Source organism: Chaetodon auriga, chromosome 14 (assembly GCF_051107435.1).
Source record: "Chaetodon auriga isolate fChaAug3 chromosome 14, fChaAug3.hap1, whole genome shotgun sequence".
NCBI classification, from domain to species: Eukaryota; Metazoa; Chordata; class Actinopteri; order Chaetodontiformes; family Chaetodontidae; genus Chaetodon; species Chaetodon auriga.
This window is the reverse complement of record NC_135087.1, coordinates 17,658,641-17,677,167: the sequence shown is the minus strand read 5'-3', so window position 1 is coordinate 17,677,167 and position 18,527 is coordinate 17,658,641. Positions and strand designations below refer to the sequence as shown.

General features: G+C 38.9%; 1 protein-coding gene across 1 annotated transcript; it reads right to left on the bottom strand.

Annotated features, from left to right (window-relative positions):
* Window positions 1–1,155: 1,155 nt before the first annotated feature.
* Window positions 1,156–14,005, bottom strand: LOC143331699 (calpain-1 catalytic subunit-like). The gene is made up of 21 exons (XM_076748821.1): window positions 13,769–14,005; window positions 12,327–12,396; window positions 12,125–12,243; window positions 11,628–11,761; window positions 11,340–11,514; window positions 10,241–10,315; window positions 9,925–10,010; window positions 9,396–9,470; window positions 8,650–8,810; window positions 7,013–7,170; window positions 5,231–5,242; window positions 4,908–5,116; window positions 4,672–4,711; window positions 4,441–4,509; window positions 3,082–3,139; window positions 2,839–2,900; window positions 2,640–2,708; window positions 2,368–2,446; window positions 1,795–1,911; window positions 1,542–1,594; window positions 1,156–1,182 (listed from the first exon to the last, which is right to left on the bottom strand). Exons 1-21 carry the CDS (start codon window positions 14,003–14,005, stop codon window positions 1,156–1,158), a joined length of 2,085 nt encoding a protein of 694 aa, XP_076604936.1.
* Between the last annotated feature and the right edge of the window lie 4,522 nt (window positions 14,006–18,527).

Here is an 18,527-nt window from a genome sequence, read left to right as displayed (position 1 = left end):
ATCAGTTATCAGACAAAAGAGATTATTACTGAAGTTGGCTGCTGGCAGTTTTTCATCAAGAATCACTGTTCGTTGCCAGCTTTGCTCAAGTTTCCACTTGACATTTATAATTGCAGTTTTTTTTCTTACACTTTCTCTCTCTGATCGTGTTCTCAAATTTTACAGAAATACCATTATCATGCAATTTAAACACAGCAATTTTCAAGGCTGCATTTGTTGCATGTTCTATTTTTTTTCAGTTTTTCTCTCATGAACAGGTGAAAAGGGCTTAATGAAGTCAGCCAATCAAATCCTGCTTAACAACCTCTACAACAGTATCTTGTTGCTGTCTGAGTCTATAGACTTGGAGAACATGTCAGCAACCCAAAACAATCAGCATATGCTAACAATCTGTATCCTGTTAGGACCTACTAACTGCTGCTCTAAACAGTATATATTGTCGGGTGTCCGGCTGTGAGAATGAGTGATGTGACAGTAAGATCCTGAAGTTGTTCTTTGTACAACCACCAGAGGGCAGAAGAGCAAGACTAATCTTATCAGCTGCTTGGCGAAAGTGATAAATATATTATTAAAGGTTGGAATGTTGGCCTGTGACAAAATCACTTTTTGATAATTGACTATTAGTAATAATAATAATTAATGAATTAATAAGTGCAATTTGTGGAAAAGAGGAAGATGACATAAAATAAAGCTGCCCAGCCCAAATCAAAGTATAACCCTTTACAGATACACACACTATGACAGAAGTTTTTTACTTATTATTCATTTATTTTTGAAAAAGTGCAGAAAATCGTCCACATGGTTTTTGTGGCTAAACTGAAATCTGAAATGTGTTTGAATAATTTTTCGTCATTTTGTAAAGCACAGAGTGAAATGATAAGCCTATAGTATTACAAAGTATTACAAAACTCAGTTGATCATCCTGATAAGATTACACCTTCAGTCTAACATAAAGTCTACAAAGAGGTTTTGGCTTCATGTTTAAGGACATGTTATCTGTTCACATTAATCTGTACTGCATTAACAAAGTTCTAAAAAGAAAATACTCTTCAGTTACACTTCATACTGTGTCATGGCTCAATTTCATGAATGACAAGAAAACATTCTCTTGAGATATCTACTGGTGCATTTCCAGATGAATTGTGCAGTCCATCTTCAAGTGTACATTGAAAGGTAAATCCACTGAAAATAAAGAGGGAGACATGTTATTAATGCAACATATACACAACTGAACAGAAAACATAAAGTCAACAGTGTCATTGTATATAAGAGTTTTTCTTTCCTCTGTCTTCTAATTAGGGGACATGGGGGGGAGACACTGACCACCGCTCAGCATAGCACTGAAAGCATTGCAGAACTGGTGGTCAGGAGTCTGGTGGAGCTTTGACAATCACTAGAAGCACATTTGTGTCGCCTTGAGAGTCACTGTGTGGGTCCCTGTGTTGTAGCTGAGCCAAGAGGCTCTCCTGGTGTGTTTGTCTGTGACGTAGTGTGGACCTGCTGTTCTGGTTGTGTGTGAAAAGAAGAATGCGTTTTATTACCTCTGACTCATGGAGAGTCATGACTCCTCCATCAGACAGTTGTTTGAATATTTCTGTTGAGCAACACATAAATTGTAAATAAATCACCTTAAGCCAGAAGCATTATCCATTGTCACTGCTTGCCTTCTAACTGGAGACTTTAAATCCTTCCTGGATGAGGATATGCATTTTAACTTATTACAACAAGAGCGGTAGACAGTTACGCCTTATGGAGTGTTATTGTCGTTGTTTGTCATCATTTCACTTCACTTACTGTCCATGCAGTCCAGGCGAAGCATGAGACTGATGAAGTTCTCCAACGTCATGTGTCTGGAGGCGGAACTGTAGCGTAGAGCCATCAAATTGAGCAAGTCGTCGCTGACCCTCATTCCTGTTCAACACACAGAGCGCTGAATTGAGTTTATTCTTTTAACATCTTGGTGTGGTATCTTTGTGTAAGCCCAATTTCCAGCATCAGCCTGCGATCACTCAGGGTTGACATACTCGTTCTGGCTTTAGTTCATAGCAGTAATAAGGTCTTGCAATGCCTTTTTAAACAAATGTCCAAAAATGGTCACACTGAAACTAAACTTTTGCTCATTGTTTATTTTAGGTAAAGTGCTGCAAATTGAATAAATTGGGGATGAGGTAATTAGAGTAATAATGATGACACTAATAATACCATTTCATGTAATCTTTCCTTTTCTCAGCAAAACTGGCTATTTTTTTATTTTTTGTTTATTTTTTTTTTAATTTCCAATGTTGTTTGGGACTGACTTGTATGTGGCATGCAGATTTTTGTTTTCTGTTGTATACCGTACAGTTGATTTATCATCAAGCATAGCACCTGAAGCTACGAATGCATTCCTCAGCTCACTCAGAGACAGCGTTCCTGTTCGTGAAACATCAGTGTAGAAGAAAATGTCCTTGAAAAACAAGAAAACACCAACAATAATCAGAACAATTTCCATATCTATATCCAGATGCATACTGTTAATGTTGATCGCATAACAAAGAGGCCGATATACAGTAATGCAGGTGAAAATTGCAAAAAAACCCAAAAAACTAAAGCTCTTTTGTTCAGAATGAAATATTTAAGCTGGATTTGATTCCTCTTACCTTGTATTTGACGACCTTCTTCCACAAACGAACAGCTTCCTCGCCATTCAGTTTGCCAGTGATTGATGTCTTTTTAACCCAACATTAAGGTAATAAAGCCACACATGTAGGCTGACCTTCAAATCGATTCTGTCTATGATTTACAGCATGTAAGTTACAACACATCATAATGACTATCACACATATCATAACAGGATACATCCATCAGAGCGACCATGCTGCGGCAGGCATCAATGCTGAAGCCTCCAGATTTCAAGTCTCCTAAAAACCAGAAAAGATAAAAGAAAGAAAAATCAGCCAGCACGAGACATGAGACAAAGTACTTCGACGTAAGCCCTGCAATATTGCAGTGTTCATACATTTCAGGTTTTTACTATGTATTCTAATGATCATTGAGTTTTTGCTGTTTGTCAAGCCTGTTAATGTTTCTTATGAACCAAACCTTTCAGGATATTGTCATTTAGAAGCTTCTGGAGCTGCTCAGCATCCACTTCGTCATACTGGAAATGAAAAGAAAGATGGACTGTGGTAAACTTCCTCTTAAACTTCTACTTCTGTCAGCTACATGTTAAGACAACATCAACACAAAAAACCTGTCCATGCACACAGCTAGCAAAGGCCTGTGGGTTACTATGATTGCAAATTATACCTTTTTTATGCAAAAAGACAAAATGATTGCAGGCTACATCAGTAGAATGAGCTGAACATCACACACGTGGGACATAATATAGCCTTTTAACGGATAACACATTAGCAAACAGTTACCTGTTTACACATCCAGGAGTTACAGGGCAACATTAGCATTCATTTGAGTCGTGTTTCTGCCCACTTGCTGAATGAAGATTCTTTGTCTTTTAGTCCAATTTTGGTCTTCACCAGCTTCTAGGTTTACAATTAGTGTGTTCAGCTGCTAAATGCTCCGCTATGTTCACCAGCTAGCTGCTAACTTACAGCAACCAGATGTCCCAGTTTGTCTGGGATTCTCCCGGTTTCAAGCTGGTTATCCCGAGTGCCAACAAAACACTAAAATGTCGCAGTTTTCAACATTCACTACCAAATTGTCCTGGTTTTCACTACAACTAAAATAATAATGATGACACCACACTTGCTTTCAGTGCTAAAGTAGATGTTAATCATGTTCTCTCCCACTCAGTATTACCTAAACCAATATAAAAACAAACAATGTAGGGCTGAATTAAGACAGATTTGTCTGTATGTGTGTCAATCAGTTGGTCGGTGTCAAGATTGCTGCTAGCCTGTACGTAGGCAGGTGTCACAGGCTATGATGCTTTCAGCTCTTTCTTGCAGATCCTAATGCTGTCATGCTTCTTTTCTGAAGAGCTCCAGGTGGCTTACTCCTTTCTACATAAAGTATCTGCCAGCTTTGCTAACTTTACTGTTTGGTGTGGAGCAGGTAGTGTGCAGTGGGTCTAACCAAATTTCTTTTCTCTTTCACTGCGGCTGGAAATGAGGTTGATGAGTAGATTAAACACAAACCAAATAAGTTGCTGGTTGATAACCCGAAACAATGGCTGAAAGATGCTAAAATACTCTATAAAGACGAAGGAAACAGCAGAATCAGGCGATAATTATCTTTGGGTTTGTCACTTTGTATTTCTCCATTCACATTACACATAGTTATTTGGCCCATTATTGATGTACAAATATCGATTACTGCAGCTTTAAACTATGCAAAAATTGGTGGATTTGTAAATACATTTTGAATAAAAGGTCCCACAATTAAGACTGATAACCATAAATTATGCTAATGAGTGAGACAAGCTCATGAGACAGATGTTACCTTGTCGGAGTGTTGACTGAAGAATTGTTTCTTATTTTCATCATCCTGTTCATTTGTGTCCTCTCTGGGCTGTGAGAAAGTATAAGAGGAATTTTACTCCAAATAAAATGCAATTGTCAAAACATATGTCACACACACTTATAAAATCTAGATGTTACACAAAATCAGAATAATATGAGCAATACTGAGCACAAAATGAGTAATATTATAATATGATTAAATCTTGCACACCTTTTCCACTTGCTCATGTTTATGCTCACCAGAGTTGTCACTGTGGGGAAAGACCGAAGACATTCCACATCCGATTAACATGTTTTCCTTTTTCTTAATATGAAACACCAGTAATGTGTGACATATGCCATGCAGATTATTTTTGGATGATTTTGCATATTGATGTCTGTTATATTTGCGACTTCTTGATGTATAAAAACAGTGAAACGTGCAGTGGATTGAGAGAGTGAGCATACAAGCCGTGGGTCTCTGCCTTGGAGAGGATGGTCAAGAGGAAACTGGCCGTCTCATTGGGATTGAAAGTGGACGGCACAACTAGGTATTCACCAGGCTTTAGCGTGAAGAACTCCATCACCTCTCGTGCGTTCAAGTGTTCTTTAGTTTGGGCGACAGGTGTGTGGCTCTTGAAGAAAGAGGCTGGGAACTTCCCCATCTGCCCCTTGTACTGTAACAACGAATAGATATTTAAGATCTCTGTAGTTTACATTTTTTTTACCAGAGCTGCACAATGGGTGGAGAAAGTTTACTGTAAATAAGGAATAGGATAAAATTCTCTTACTTGTTCAGTCACCTTGAGAGAAATCAGTGGAAGATGAGTTCATGTTGGGGACAAAAAGCAATCAATTTAGTGAATGACAATTTTCATTTCATTTTCATTTTCATTTTCATTTTCATTTCACAATATCTTATCATCACATGTGTATTGTTACTTTAAATGAAAAACAGACTCTGATCAGGACTTAAACCTTCCTTGCCAGCCAAGTGTTGTCCCACCTACAAACAGGCCACATGGGCATCTCCTATGATCGCCTGTTTGCTGTGTTTACTTTAGATTTACTGCAACCCTCCTTTGACCCCTTAAGATGGTCCCTTGAAAAACCTGAGATGTTTGTGGATCTGTCAAAGGCTGACTGTTGAAACCCTCCTTCACTTGATTAATTCACTTATTCAGTCACTTATTATTTTTAATCTTCTATAATTCACACAACCCACAATGGTTATTATTGATATAGCCACTCGTGTGAAATCATGCCAGGGAAACTGCCACTTTGTGCCAAGCACAAAAGTGTCGTCAGTCCCTCATTGGACCTGGCTTCGCATGCTCATTAATTACTTTTGAATGTGCAACGACGTAGGAAGTCGGATACACCAATGTTACAGTGAAAATGTGTAAGAGGCAACCTGGATACCTGAGAATACTTGGAATAGAAAGACTTGGAATATGCTGCATGATTACTTACAGAAGTTTAATTAATATTTGAATATTGTTTTGTTGTTGATAAAGATTTTCATGGAATCAAACCTTGTATATACTTTTGATATACATGGAGGATTGAATCTGGGCGTAAGTGGACTTGGTTGTAGAAAGTTGAAAACATTTTTCCTCTCATCCAAGCGGCTTCTTGAGTTCTAACTGACTGGACCATGACCTGGATCACTGAGTTAGGGGTTAGTGTTCGGGCTAGGGGCCAGGATCAGGGTTGGGCTTATGGTGTCCAATTTTTCAGCAATATTTTTTTTTTTTTTTTATCATTAGTGACAAAGTCCACCATACCTGAACCGCATTTAAACCACCTTTGCAAGCAAGAGCGATTCACAGAAAATGACGCATGTACAGTATGTTATCGGTTTTACTGTTTGAGCTTTCATCTCATTGATATCAGCTTCATTGTTTACTGTGCACTCCTCTACAGCTGCCGTATCAGAGCAGTATTCATTTACAGCAAAGTGCTGCTTCACATTAAAAGTATTCCACTGGGAAATCATATGATCTATTTAGAATGAAACAGGAGAAGCAATTTATTTGTTACTGCAGACTGCAAAACAAGAAATAGTTATTTTTGGAGTGAAACACAGAGTGGTAAATTTTATTTTACCCTTTTAAATACTCTCTAATCTCAGTTTCTGTTGAAGTGCTTGAGGATACACTATTGCTGTGGTTTGAGCATGAAAAATATGTTATATTTCAAGGATAGAGATATAGGCCTGTGTGGTTTTCTGCAGGATCCTGACATGACTACTTGCCTTCACATCAGCTAAAAGTTCAAGTGAGCTCCTAAAAGTGGCCACAGCAAATGAATGGCACCAAAATGGCATATTCCTTCACTTTAAATAGTCCAAAGCCAACTAGCCAATAGGCTTTTATATATATTTTTGTTTGTTTGCTGCAGCAGTAGTATTCCAGTACATTCAACACAAAATGCGTAAAGCTATGCTCTACAGTAAGATTGTTGTTTTCATTTAATCTGACCACTTCAGCGACCTTGTACGTCTAATGTGCGCATGACACATCTATAACTGTCCAAACACTGTGACAGAAACAATAAAGGTTAACATTTACCTCAAACACAGCGAATCCAATGTGGTGATTTTGGACAAGGCTTCTTTTCCTTTTGTCGGGCTTTTGCATGAGAGACACCAGCATATTTTTTTCACCCTGTGCTCGTGAATAGTCACCATCAACCTTGACCTGATACTGCGGATTAATCCAGAAACTGTCTAGAGGACAGAGAAACAAGATTTATTTGCTTTGTATCATTTTGCAAAGAGTCGGGTGAATGATTTTGATTGATTTATTGAAATTAGAGCGACATGTTGTTGTGGATTACTGATGAACAAAAACATGATGTAGAAAGCAAGGCTTGTTGAGCACTTTCAGTTGTTGGAACTGTTCTCAAAATGCCAATTTATCTATTACTGAATCTTTACTATTGTATCTTATAACAGTAGAGCATATTGTGAATTGTCCACTTGATTATATAACTTGCAAAGTCAAGTAGTTGCATAATATGGAGCTGTCTATTTAAGTTACACCAGCATTGGGACAGAAATCTTTTTACTGCAACTTTTCACTTTTACTACATTTTACTACATGTTAATTGCTGGCTTGAACACTCAATGCAAGATAAGGTACTGTGGAAGTCCTGTCTTATCTCCTCTTACTCACTCTTTTTTCCATGATTTAATTTCTGTTTCTGTATTGTGCATTTTGGCAAATATATGACCAAGAGACTTCCTTCCAATGACACCATGTTGTTTGGTAACTTCCAGAACTACATAGCAAAAATTATTTAGTTCAGTGACTGTGAGGATGACTGATATATAAATGAATAATACCCTGACTGTAGAGCTGACTAATTTTAATGCACGCTATCAGTAAATATAAAGATTGCATACAGTAGCCACCTCTAAACAGCCGGGTCAACCACACTGTAAATGCAGCACACATTCACAAAAGATCATTTTGGGTTTCTTTCCGAAAAGTTGAACACACATTTGATGTATTTCAGAAGGAGTATTAAGTATTAAGTATTGTATCTGTCTGTTTGTGACTGTATGCTCAAGGTCCTATTTTATTGACTGCTCTGTTTTACTTTGTGTCACCATTGACTTCTGACTCCTCACTGCTCTTAACTGGCCTCTAGGGGCCGCAAGTGATCAAAAGCTGTTTCAGTTTGCCCCCATCACTGCCCGGTACAGTAAGCTGTTTTTGTGGCTCATAGGGAGTTGAGAATTTGTGGAAGTCTCCCCTGCAGCTTTTGAAGAAATAGTTTGCATTTTGCTCGGACATTCTGATTTGTCATTTCCCAGACAAAAGGGAAATAAGAAGACTGAATAAAATGGATATTGATTTATGTTGCAGTACCAAAATTGCCAAAATTGTGGTCTATGCTGATATAACCACTTGCTTCTATGGTGTGATGAATAATATCAACTCTTATTATATTTAAGTCCATGTACACTTGAAGTACCTCTGTTATTCATGCATTCTCCAGCAGCAGTTCCTGCAACCCACCTCCCCGATAGGAGGAAGTCCTCCAGTGACCCATGGTGTGTTTTTAAAGTTTGCGTGTGGAGAAGGCTATTTAACAGAAAGCTTGTTGGGGGGCATCAAAAATGACTAATTTTCAATTGCCACCCTCCAGTCTCCATGTTCTGCTTTTGAGTTTTGTATGAGCCCAGATGTCCTGGAAGTACCTCTGTTGTTTATGCATCCTCCAGCAGTGGTTCCTGCAACCCATCTGCCCTCATGGGAAGAGGTGTTCCAATGGCAAGAGGAGTTTCCATCAAGGAAGTTGGGAGACAGACAGCAGATATCTAGATCTGTGTAGAACTGACAGAAGTCTTGCAGGGTCATCCTGTTGACATCAGAGATGAATTTTGATTATGTAGAATTTGTCTTATGGCTTCTGAAAACTAAACTTGATACAGTGCAAGATTCATACAGAAAGATATATTGTGCAATAGGCACAAATCAAACCTTTCATGTTCACAAACCCTTTAAATGCATATGTACTTGTATTCATAAATGCAAAGGAAAGCTTTTTGCCAATTTATAGCTCTCTCTGTGCAATTAGGGACTTAGCGAGGGAGTGACAAGTAAGCCAGTTCCACAAGGTGCTTTGCGTCTGAAAATATGCTAACCACCCTATGTTTAAAAAGACTGTCACTCTCTCAGGCACAGTGTGCCCATTGTGTTTCACCTTGCATCATTCTAAGCACAGGAGTGATTTTGTTTAAAATACAACCTGTGTGTTCATTCATTGACTATATAAATATGCAGGATATTTTATATTGTAATGCGCAGAAATTTTCTTTCTTTCTTGCCATCTTACATTTTAAATATATCACACTTGAAGTTTTCACTTTTTTGTAGCTACTACTGTGTAGGCATGAGTGGGAAGACACTGACAAGTTCTTTACGTCTGATGACATTTGCTTACCAAAACTCTCCATCATCAGCCACTGAAAGGCACAGTTCTCGATCTTGAGCACTCACTGTGTTCCACAGAGGCGATCTTCAAGACAGTGAGAGAGGAGAGGAAGCAGATTATGTGATTGTTAGTGCTGTCAGCATTTTGAAGCAGGTTACGACACATCTTGTGGTTTATGCAAGCACATTTTCTTTCTTTAAGGTAAGACATGACAGTGTTTCACTGGCAAAGCCGGTTTAGAATCCCCCACAGGAGGATTTTAAGAAGACAGGCCTCCATTTCCCCTTCTCCAAATGACCTTAGACTTCAGATTATACTTCAGAAAAGCAAGAGACACCTGGTTGTTAGCAACCTACTGGCTTTCACTAAAAGTAGATATGAAAAGTGGTGAAATACATCCTTAAGAAATGTATGCTTCATCTGTGAAAATAAACACATCTTCACTTATTTTGTCATCCAAAATAAATAAATAAATAAATAAAAATCTGAGTATTTCTGCAACAGAAAACAGCTGTGAAACAGTGGGACTGGTTCTCACCGATCACTCCAGTCTTCCTGCCACTCTCCTCTTCCCCAGGGGTTCCACAAACGCACCAGGTTTATTGGTTTTCCGTGGCTCATCACCTGACCAGCAATCATCATCATCATGGGAGACAACACCATTTTTATGCACCATATATGTAAATAAGCAATACATCATTCAATCAATCATTTGCAAAGTTAAGCACCAAGTTTAAAAGCCTGGTTGGTAGTCGTTGGCAACAGCTTTAATATTCCTGATCACAATCGCACAAGTGTTTTAACAACTATTTCCAATTCCTAATGCAGTGTTTATTCCAAGTGTAATTCTTCACCTGTTTCACACCCGTGATAGTGTAGGCATGGCCTTGGACCAATCCATTCGGCAATACAGTGTTGGCAGATGTCTCCTACAAGCCAAAGACATTCACCATTGCTAAAAGTTGACTCATCTGCGATTTACAATTTACAGTTACAACATCAATTGAAACTATGCAGTTCGTGAGTTGTACAAATAATGTGAAGACGCGTCCAAAGGGAACTCTGTCTGTAACAATGAATAGCTTAACTGAAGGCTAAATTCCGAACAAAAGGTTTGAGTTAGCTTTAAGTAATGTTCCGTCGTTTTGGGAAATACCGTTTGTTGCCAAGAGTTGGATGAGAAGATCTATACCACTCGTATGTCTGTGCAGTAAATGTGAAGCTTCAACCAACAGTTGATGCTCGTTTAGCTTAGGACAGGGACTGGAAACGGGAGGCTCTCCATAGATATATTAGAAAAAGTGGATATCGACTATAAGATGCTTCTGTGCTGTGTGTGCAGCGGTGTTTGTCCTGCTGGCCAGTCCTACTCGTTCAGTCATAGATTTTACATTGGATTGGAGGTTATGTGCTTCACTGATCATCTTCCTCCGTTGTGAATTAACAAGTCAGCAAGCCTACAAAAAAATAACTCTTTCGGTCATGAGTAGCTGTGGCTTCATTACAGTGGAGACATGTCACAGTGGTAATTAGCTTTTCATCTAATTCTCAGCAACAAAGCAAATAATAACTTTCCAAAATGTCAAACTATTCCATTAATCAAAACAAATCCTGAAGAAGGTCAGTCAAATAAAGAGTTGGTATGGTAGGGGTAAGGTAAGCACATCATCCATTAGTGGAAGCAAGAAACAATTCTGAGAAAACTTTGGATGCATCCATGCATCTACCACTCTCACGGTCTATGTGCCGTTTCTTCACACCATAAGATTTTAATTAGATTAGATTAGACCACTTAGTCACATTTATAATCCATCCATGTTATTCAATTTTCCATTCAGTTTGTCTCCGCTGGAGCTCTTTGCTGGAGAAATATGACTTACACTGTGTGACCTATGTGTGTTTTACAAAAAGCATGAAAAAACATTGATTACATTTATTGTTTTGTGTACTTACCCCTTGCTTTGTGCCACAGCCCATCAGCGACTTGAATTGGCCAGCTCTGCACATCAGCTCCCACAGGTCTGGAGGAGGGTCTGACAGCTGGATACTTACGTGGACACCACCAGTGAAGTCCATCATGGCCTCCGAAGGAATTCCAGCATTCATGTCAGTATAGGATCCACACACCCTGGCATGAGTAGATAGTGATATGATTTTTACAGATACTCCCGAAATAAGACTAAAACCTTTGCTCAGAAAACACATTTATGTCTGAGAAACAATGCACTTTGCTTTCCATACTTGGCGTAGGCTTTCTCCAGCAACGCAGGCCAGAACTCATTTCTGTCTTTGGAGTGAACGAAGATTAGTCTCCCATTGATCGTCGGTAGCTTGTCATCAATGATGACATCCACCCACTTTCCAAATCTCCAGAACTGAATGGTTAAAGAAGGAAATGTAAAAGTTTTCATTTAAATTAAGATCAATTTATGACCAAATGGCTTGACATGAAATTCGTGGCTTAAGTTCTGTGTCGATATGTTATCAGTAAATATTTTAAATTGGCAAAAAAAAAAAGAATTTCGGCGAATAATCTCCCCCCGAAATGTAAAGAGCAGTCCGCCAGAAATTATTTATGGAGCGCACTGTGCATGTGTCATGAAATGAAGGCCAAATTCTTTCATTAATGATAATGATGGTGTCTAATTGTATCCCATACTCTCCACAGTACCTTACAGAAGCCGACTTCAATCAGTGGTCAACTACTGAAGTAGAAGAGTGCCGTTTATAGTATTTACCCTGAAGTGGAACAGCCCACAGTAGTTCTCATCAAATGTTTGCTCAAGAGGGACAACTTGCCCAAAGACATGAGACTGGAAGGTCAGAGCTCCGATAGATGCAAGAAACCAGCAGTTTCCTGAGTAAAGGACGGTCATTGAGTTATCAGAAAGACAAGAAGGCACAAGAGTAAAATGGGAGAAGGATAAAAAATTTCCTTACCAAGTATCCCTTGACCAAAGTCAAACCTGGAGATCCCGTCGCATACGAAGGATGGATTAGGAGCAATTTTCTGAAACAGGGAGGGTTACTGAGTGAGGCGTTTAATAAGATACTTGCTTGCCCACATGTACAGTACATTGAAATGTATATTGGTTGCTGTAATCATTAAGATTCCTTCCTGTCATAACTCCAGTGTCAGAGATTGGGGACAAAACCCTCCGCCTCCATTCCACATAAAAAATAACAATCCTAAATTCAGCTGAAGTCTGAGGGAGACGAATCTAGTGGACATCCTCCAGTGTCTTTTTAGTGTGAAACTTACTCTGTGTGTTGCATCACAGCAAGCAACTGAGCAAACCAAACTGTGAACAATACTGGCCATAAAGGGCTTACTTCAAGGCCATTATGGAGAGCATATACCATACAAATTCAAGTACATGTGAGTATTGCCTTTGCTGAAGTCAGCCTTCCCTTCTGACATTTATTGTGTAATAAAAATTGAATCCATACATTGAAATAGAACAGGCACTTATGCAGAGCTACAGTGAGGTTAAATGTGTCCATTAAAATCATGATATCCAGTTCTCTTATTAAAGTGTATAGGAACAACGGGCTCTATCACCAGAAATGTGATGTAATATTCATAAGTATGTTGTCATATCTACAGAGGGAGCAGGCCCTCTTGCATTGAGTACATGTCTCTACGGTAGCCCAGAACGGACAAACCAAAGCTGAATCTACAGAGCACTTTTCAGCACTTGTTTTGTGGTCACCGTAGGTTCTTCTATACATGCTTGGAAAGGGAGGATGAGGCAAGGGGTGTTCGGTTGCTTGCAGTCTGCAACCTCACTGCGAGTACTGAATCCTACAAACTGGTCCTTCAATGGTGAAACATTATTATTGTTATACTTTTATAGTTGGATTGTTGTGGGGAGGGTGTTTCAGGTTTTTCTCAGGGGTAGGTTCAAGGAACTTCAATAATGGTGGGGAAGGCCATAATTTTTTTTTAAAAATTAACATTACAAACATGTAGCCCTGCTCATCCCAGTATTTTTTTTTTTTTTTTTTAACAATCCCTCACAATTAAAGTTGCATGTTTAGAATTATCAGGTTTGTTTTTCACGACAGATTTTAACTCCAAAATTAGAAACTAGTGTTTTGGATTACTTTATTCAGGAAACATTAATCATTGCCTCATTAAAAAAACATTAAAAAATAAACAAACAAAAAACTGCACAGGTTGGACCGTGGGAGGCAGGTTACTCAAACATGTACATTTCACTCTGTCACTCAGGGTGAGTGTGAACACAGAGCCTCATTGTGAGCTGAAAGTGCAAAACACTGAAAGAGGCCAGGTTTTAATCTCAGCTGAAACAGTTTATACACTTGATTAAATATTAACATTCAGTTTGATACAGGCGTAACCCTTCCAAAACACTCACCGCTGGTCTCAGCCACACCACAGATTCCAGGTCAGAAGGCTTCAGTATCCCTGAGCCGATGGAGCTCCTGTGAGGGGGGAACATCTCGTCTATGTACCTCACTCCTTGGGTGATGCAGTACTGCTTCAGCTGCTGGTAGTCTTGGTCGAAGAACTTTGCAGGGTTGGTGACGGTCCCATAACCATCTTGCTTGTGACGAGCTTCCACGATGTTCAGACACGCACCGGGAGGAGGCATTGTTGCAGTGCGAAGAGGCTCTGTCGAGAAAAATGAGATCAAGAACCATTTTGACATATACAATAATCTTGCACGCAAAGTAGAGATGCAAATGGACGGTAAATCAAAGGAAATACCAGCCCACATTAAAAGTAAGATTCTGATCTGGTCCTCTATAAGCTGCTACAACAGCTTGTAGAGGACCTGCAGCTTGGTATAGATTATGATGTTCTTCGAAAAGATGTTGAAATGATCACATGGCTAATTGCACATGTGCTCGGAGCAGGAATAACCTGTTACACGGTGTTGCAAAAACTCATAGAAATTTCTAAAAAGCTTGTCTTATTTGTGCTAAATCTTCAACATCTATAGTAGCAATGAACGTGAAATTGCACGGGCGGTCAAGACGATATATGCACCTCAGAAGGTATAGGCTCAACATAGATCTTTTCATGTATCGATAGCAGAAATTACTAAGTCAGGCTGTATGCCAATATGCAGCAACCCACTAAGTTGTGAAATCAATTGGTTTAAAATGTTATTGGCTTTTGAAGGCTTTACCTTAACAGCTTGAGAGAGAGAGGGAGAGAGCAGGATCTGAGGATCTGTCTTTCTGCAGGTAAGAGCGAGGAGTCCCTGTCTCTTAAATTATGCCTGTGAACGCCTCAGGCTATCAAAGGTTGTTACGTTGTTTCTGAACAAGATATGTAATTTATCTTTGAACAAACCCCGCCTGTGGTCACCTGGAGCATAATCTTATACTGCCTTAGGCTCCTGTGTGACACAAATAGAAAGAGAGCGAAGAGTTTCACTTTCAATGGAAAGACCGTGTAACCTGTAGAGGGTTCATATTTATGGCCTGAGACTAGCTTGACCTGGTTTGTTTATATGTTTATTATATGCACATTTATCTTCAGAGCACCGGGTGCTTGTCAATGATTAGTCAACACATAAAGCTGTCACATTAACAACACTAACCGCTTGTCAATACACTGCCATCTGGCTGTGCATCCTTTTCAACCTTAGCTGCCGGTGTTTACAAAAGGTTGGATACTGTGATTAAAGTCAGGTCTGTTTACTTTTACACAAATCTTTCATACCCTGTGGCTCAATATCTGTGTTGCCAGGAATAAACCAAAATTAACAGCCAGTCAGTTCAGATGTGGCAGGCAGCTGTCCTCTTTGACTCAGAAGAGATGGACTTGACTGATAGTAAATAATCTTGTCTGGATTACAGCCATATTCATGTGTGCCAGACATCATAAAGCATAACTTTATTTTGTGTGCCGAAAAAAGACTCTCCATTTAGGAGATGCCATTCCCAGATAATATGAATATTTAAATGAATGAATGAATTTATATTTATATTATAAATATAAATATAAATGCGAATGACCTGTACAATGTTTTGAATCGTGAAGATGAAATTAAGATCATTGATTGATGCTTGTGGGAAAAATAGGTCACTGTAGCAGTCTGTGATTACGTCTCATTCACTCCCTACTGCATGAACAAATGCTGCACATTATTTTGCATCTTGTCTTGCTGTTATATAGCTTGATGTTTGTTTTCATTTTTCTGCTCAGCATTTCAAAATTTATCAAACCATTTTGTTCTACTATTTATTTCAGCATTCTCCTCTTCTCCTAAATGTTGTGTCTCCTTAACTTCACTCTTGCTTCATATAATATCCCCTTGTCTGTCCCTCCATCACCGAAGTCTTCCTACTTAATGCGCTTTCATTGTACAAATACTTCGACAGGAGACATACAAAGCTCCCAGAGTAGTTTAAGCAAATAATAGGCAACAATAGAATTTATTGGTGTGGTCAGTGTTGTGCAACTTGGTCAACTGCTGCATATCAATGCCAGGAGACATACACTCCTTTGATAAATGAGAGAAAGAGAACAGAGGTTAAGAGATGCAGCTCACAGATAAGCATATCTTTTTGGAGTCAGATCAGTCTCAGTATTAATGAACACAAGCAGGAGAATTCACAAACGAGTGACAGGATTTTATATATAAATGACTCTGTCCACATGAATATTTTTTCAGTGCACGCAAAATTGGTTCGTTGTGCATAAATGTAAAACAAATCCCCATGAAATGAAAAAGAAGACTCATACCTTCAAATCTATGTTTATCTGATTGGCTGAAACTAAAGGAGGAAACAGTCCGCCTGGTTCTTTCAATAGGGAACAATATCTGCCTGCAGTACCTGCACTTTTAAGTCTCGCTTGTTAAGTTCAGCTGTCTTGCTGCAACTTGAAGCAGCCAGTTGTGCAACTTAAATCATATATTTGCTAATTATCCTAAGATCCTCGCGTATAAATTGCCACAGAAAATGAATCCTAACATGCTGTAACATGTCTGAATTCTACTCTGTACAATCAGGCATGTCACATCATATTCTCATGAAACTCGTGTAATTAACTGATCCAGCCCTGCAAGCTGATTCGTGTGTGGAAGTCCTTTCCCATGTTCAAGGCACACATGGTAAACTGTTGGACTGCAATCTCCTATGAAGGACAGGAGTAATCCACTAATTTCAAGGGTCAGATCACTTTATTGCATTATTATTCCAGCTACTTTCTGTGGAAGCATATCATCCTTCTGAATGTCATCATATTTCTGTAAAAAAAAAACTACCACTTGGCTGACCTCACCATGCACCAATCACAGCTTGGCATGCCTCCACCCTTTGAGAGGTATGTCCAGTGGTTGTTGTTGGATAGGATCAGTGCGTGTTTTCATGCAGACTGACAGACTTCACTTACACACTTGGGAATATAAAGGCACTGTTGGGGCATCATTATGAGAAAGCAAACGAAAAATCTTACTGTGCTGATATCCTGATCCATGTTTTTGTTTTATTAGTGATTTACAGATTTACAAACCTGAATCTTTGCTATGCTTACATATTTATTTACAGGTGTACTCTCATATGGCTGTTTTCCTACTGTTGTGTTATTTGTTTTGTTATATTTCTAAACAATTGCTATTATTCTATGACTGTTACTTTATTGATCCCAATTTGGGAAATTATCCTGTTGCAGTAGCAGTACTGTCTCTGCTTTTTGTAACCTGCTGGCTGTAACGACTAAATTTCCCCGGTGTGGGATCAATAAAGTCCTATCTATTTTACCTTATTAAAGTGGATGTGGGGCTGCTGATGACCTAACACAACTAAGATTTTATTGCATTATTATGGCAGCCACTTTCTGGTGAAGCATATCATCCTTCTAAATGTCATCATGTCTCTGTGATAACTACCACCTGGCTGGTTAGTAGGCCACACACACTTTCTCTGCCATTCTTTTGCAACTTGCTATAGCTTTAGCAATATATCTGCCAAGCCTTGTGGACAACTCCTGCAATAAATGCACAGGCATAGTGTGCATGGACATGCAACAGATCAGATATGCAACATCCACAGACACCCAATTCTTTTCTTTTATTAGTCAGCTCGTTTGATTTATTGATCGCTATCAGGGTTTATAGAGAATTTCAACAGATATAACGAAGATGCTTCTACTCTAGCTTTACATAAAATACGCAATACAACCATGTAAAAATACCCCATTACAAATAACAAAAAGTACATAAGTACTATCAGCAAATGTGGGGAAAGCATCAAAAGTAAAAGGAGCTATTTAATCTGCCTGTCACTGTCATACTGCCAAGTGTAAACAAAGCTCGAGTCATTATGTGAGCCAGTTAAACCATGGTTGTGTTTGAATGATTTGACTTTGTCAGGGAAGTCCTAATAAACTGATACCTGTTTGACAGGAATGGAACGATCCGTCCATCGGGATTTCTTTGAAGTGGCCTGTATTTAATTGCCTGCGTGAGCTCAGTGGGTGGAGGGGTGTCTCACTCTATAGTATTTCCTGTGATTGTGGTTGGGGCACTTCCTGTGTTTAAACAAATACAGGAAATGTTGTCCGGATTCACATGAATGTCCTTGGAACTTGCCATCCAAAACAGTACAGCCAGGCTCATTAAACATACACAAGGTGATACACAAGTGTGCCAAAATCTACTTCTCAACAGTCTGTGATAATCAGCTCATTCTACCCCAATGCATTCTTCTTTTTTATGTACATAAACCATTTCCCATGATTCCCACCAGACAGGTCCTGTATCACTCTTTCTAAAGTAGATTCATATCTTATCTTCTGTGAGAGTCTGAATTTAGGCACTGATTCCACAGAAGCAAATCATTAAAGGTTTTATCTCGACTGACGAACATTACTTAGAAACACAATAAAAAAGATTAAAACTTTTTTTTTTTTTTATCACGTAAGCATGCAGATAGTGTATCAAATACTGTAATCAACAGGGTTAGGGTTAGAGAGAAAGTATCTACATCTATTATAGCTCTAAATAATAACATTTGGTTGACTGTGGGAGCAGGATGGCAAAGGGCACAGGTTCATTCCCTGCAGCAGCTATTGTGTGTCCATCCACAGCGTCCATTTGTAATGTCAAAGTGCCTCTGAGACTCTGACCCCTGCATGTTCGTGTATTGTACTGCACCACA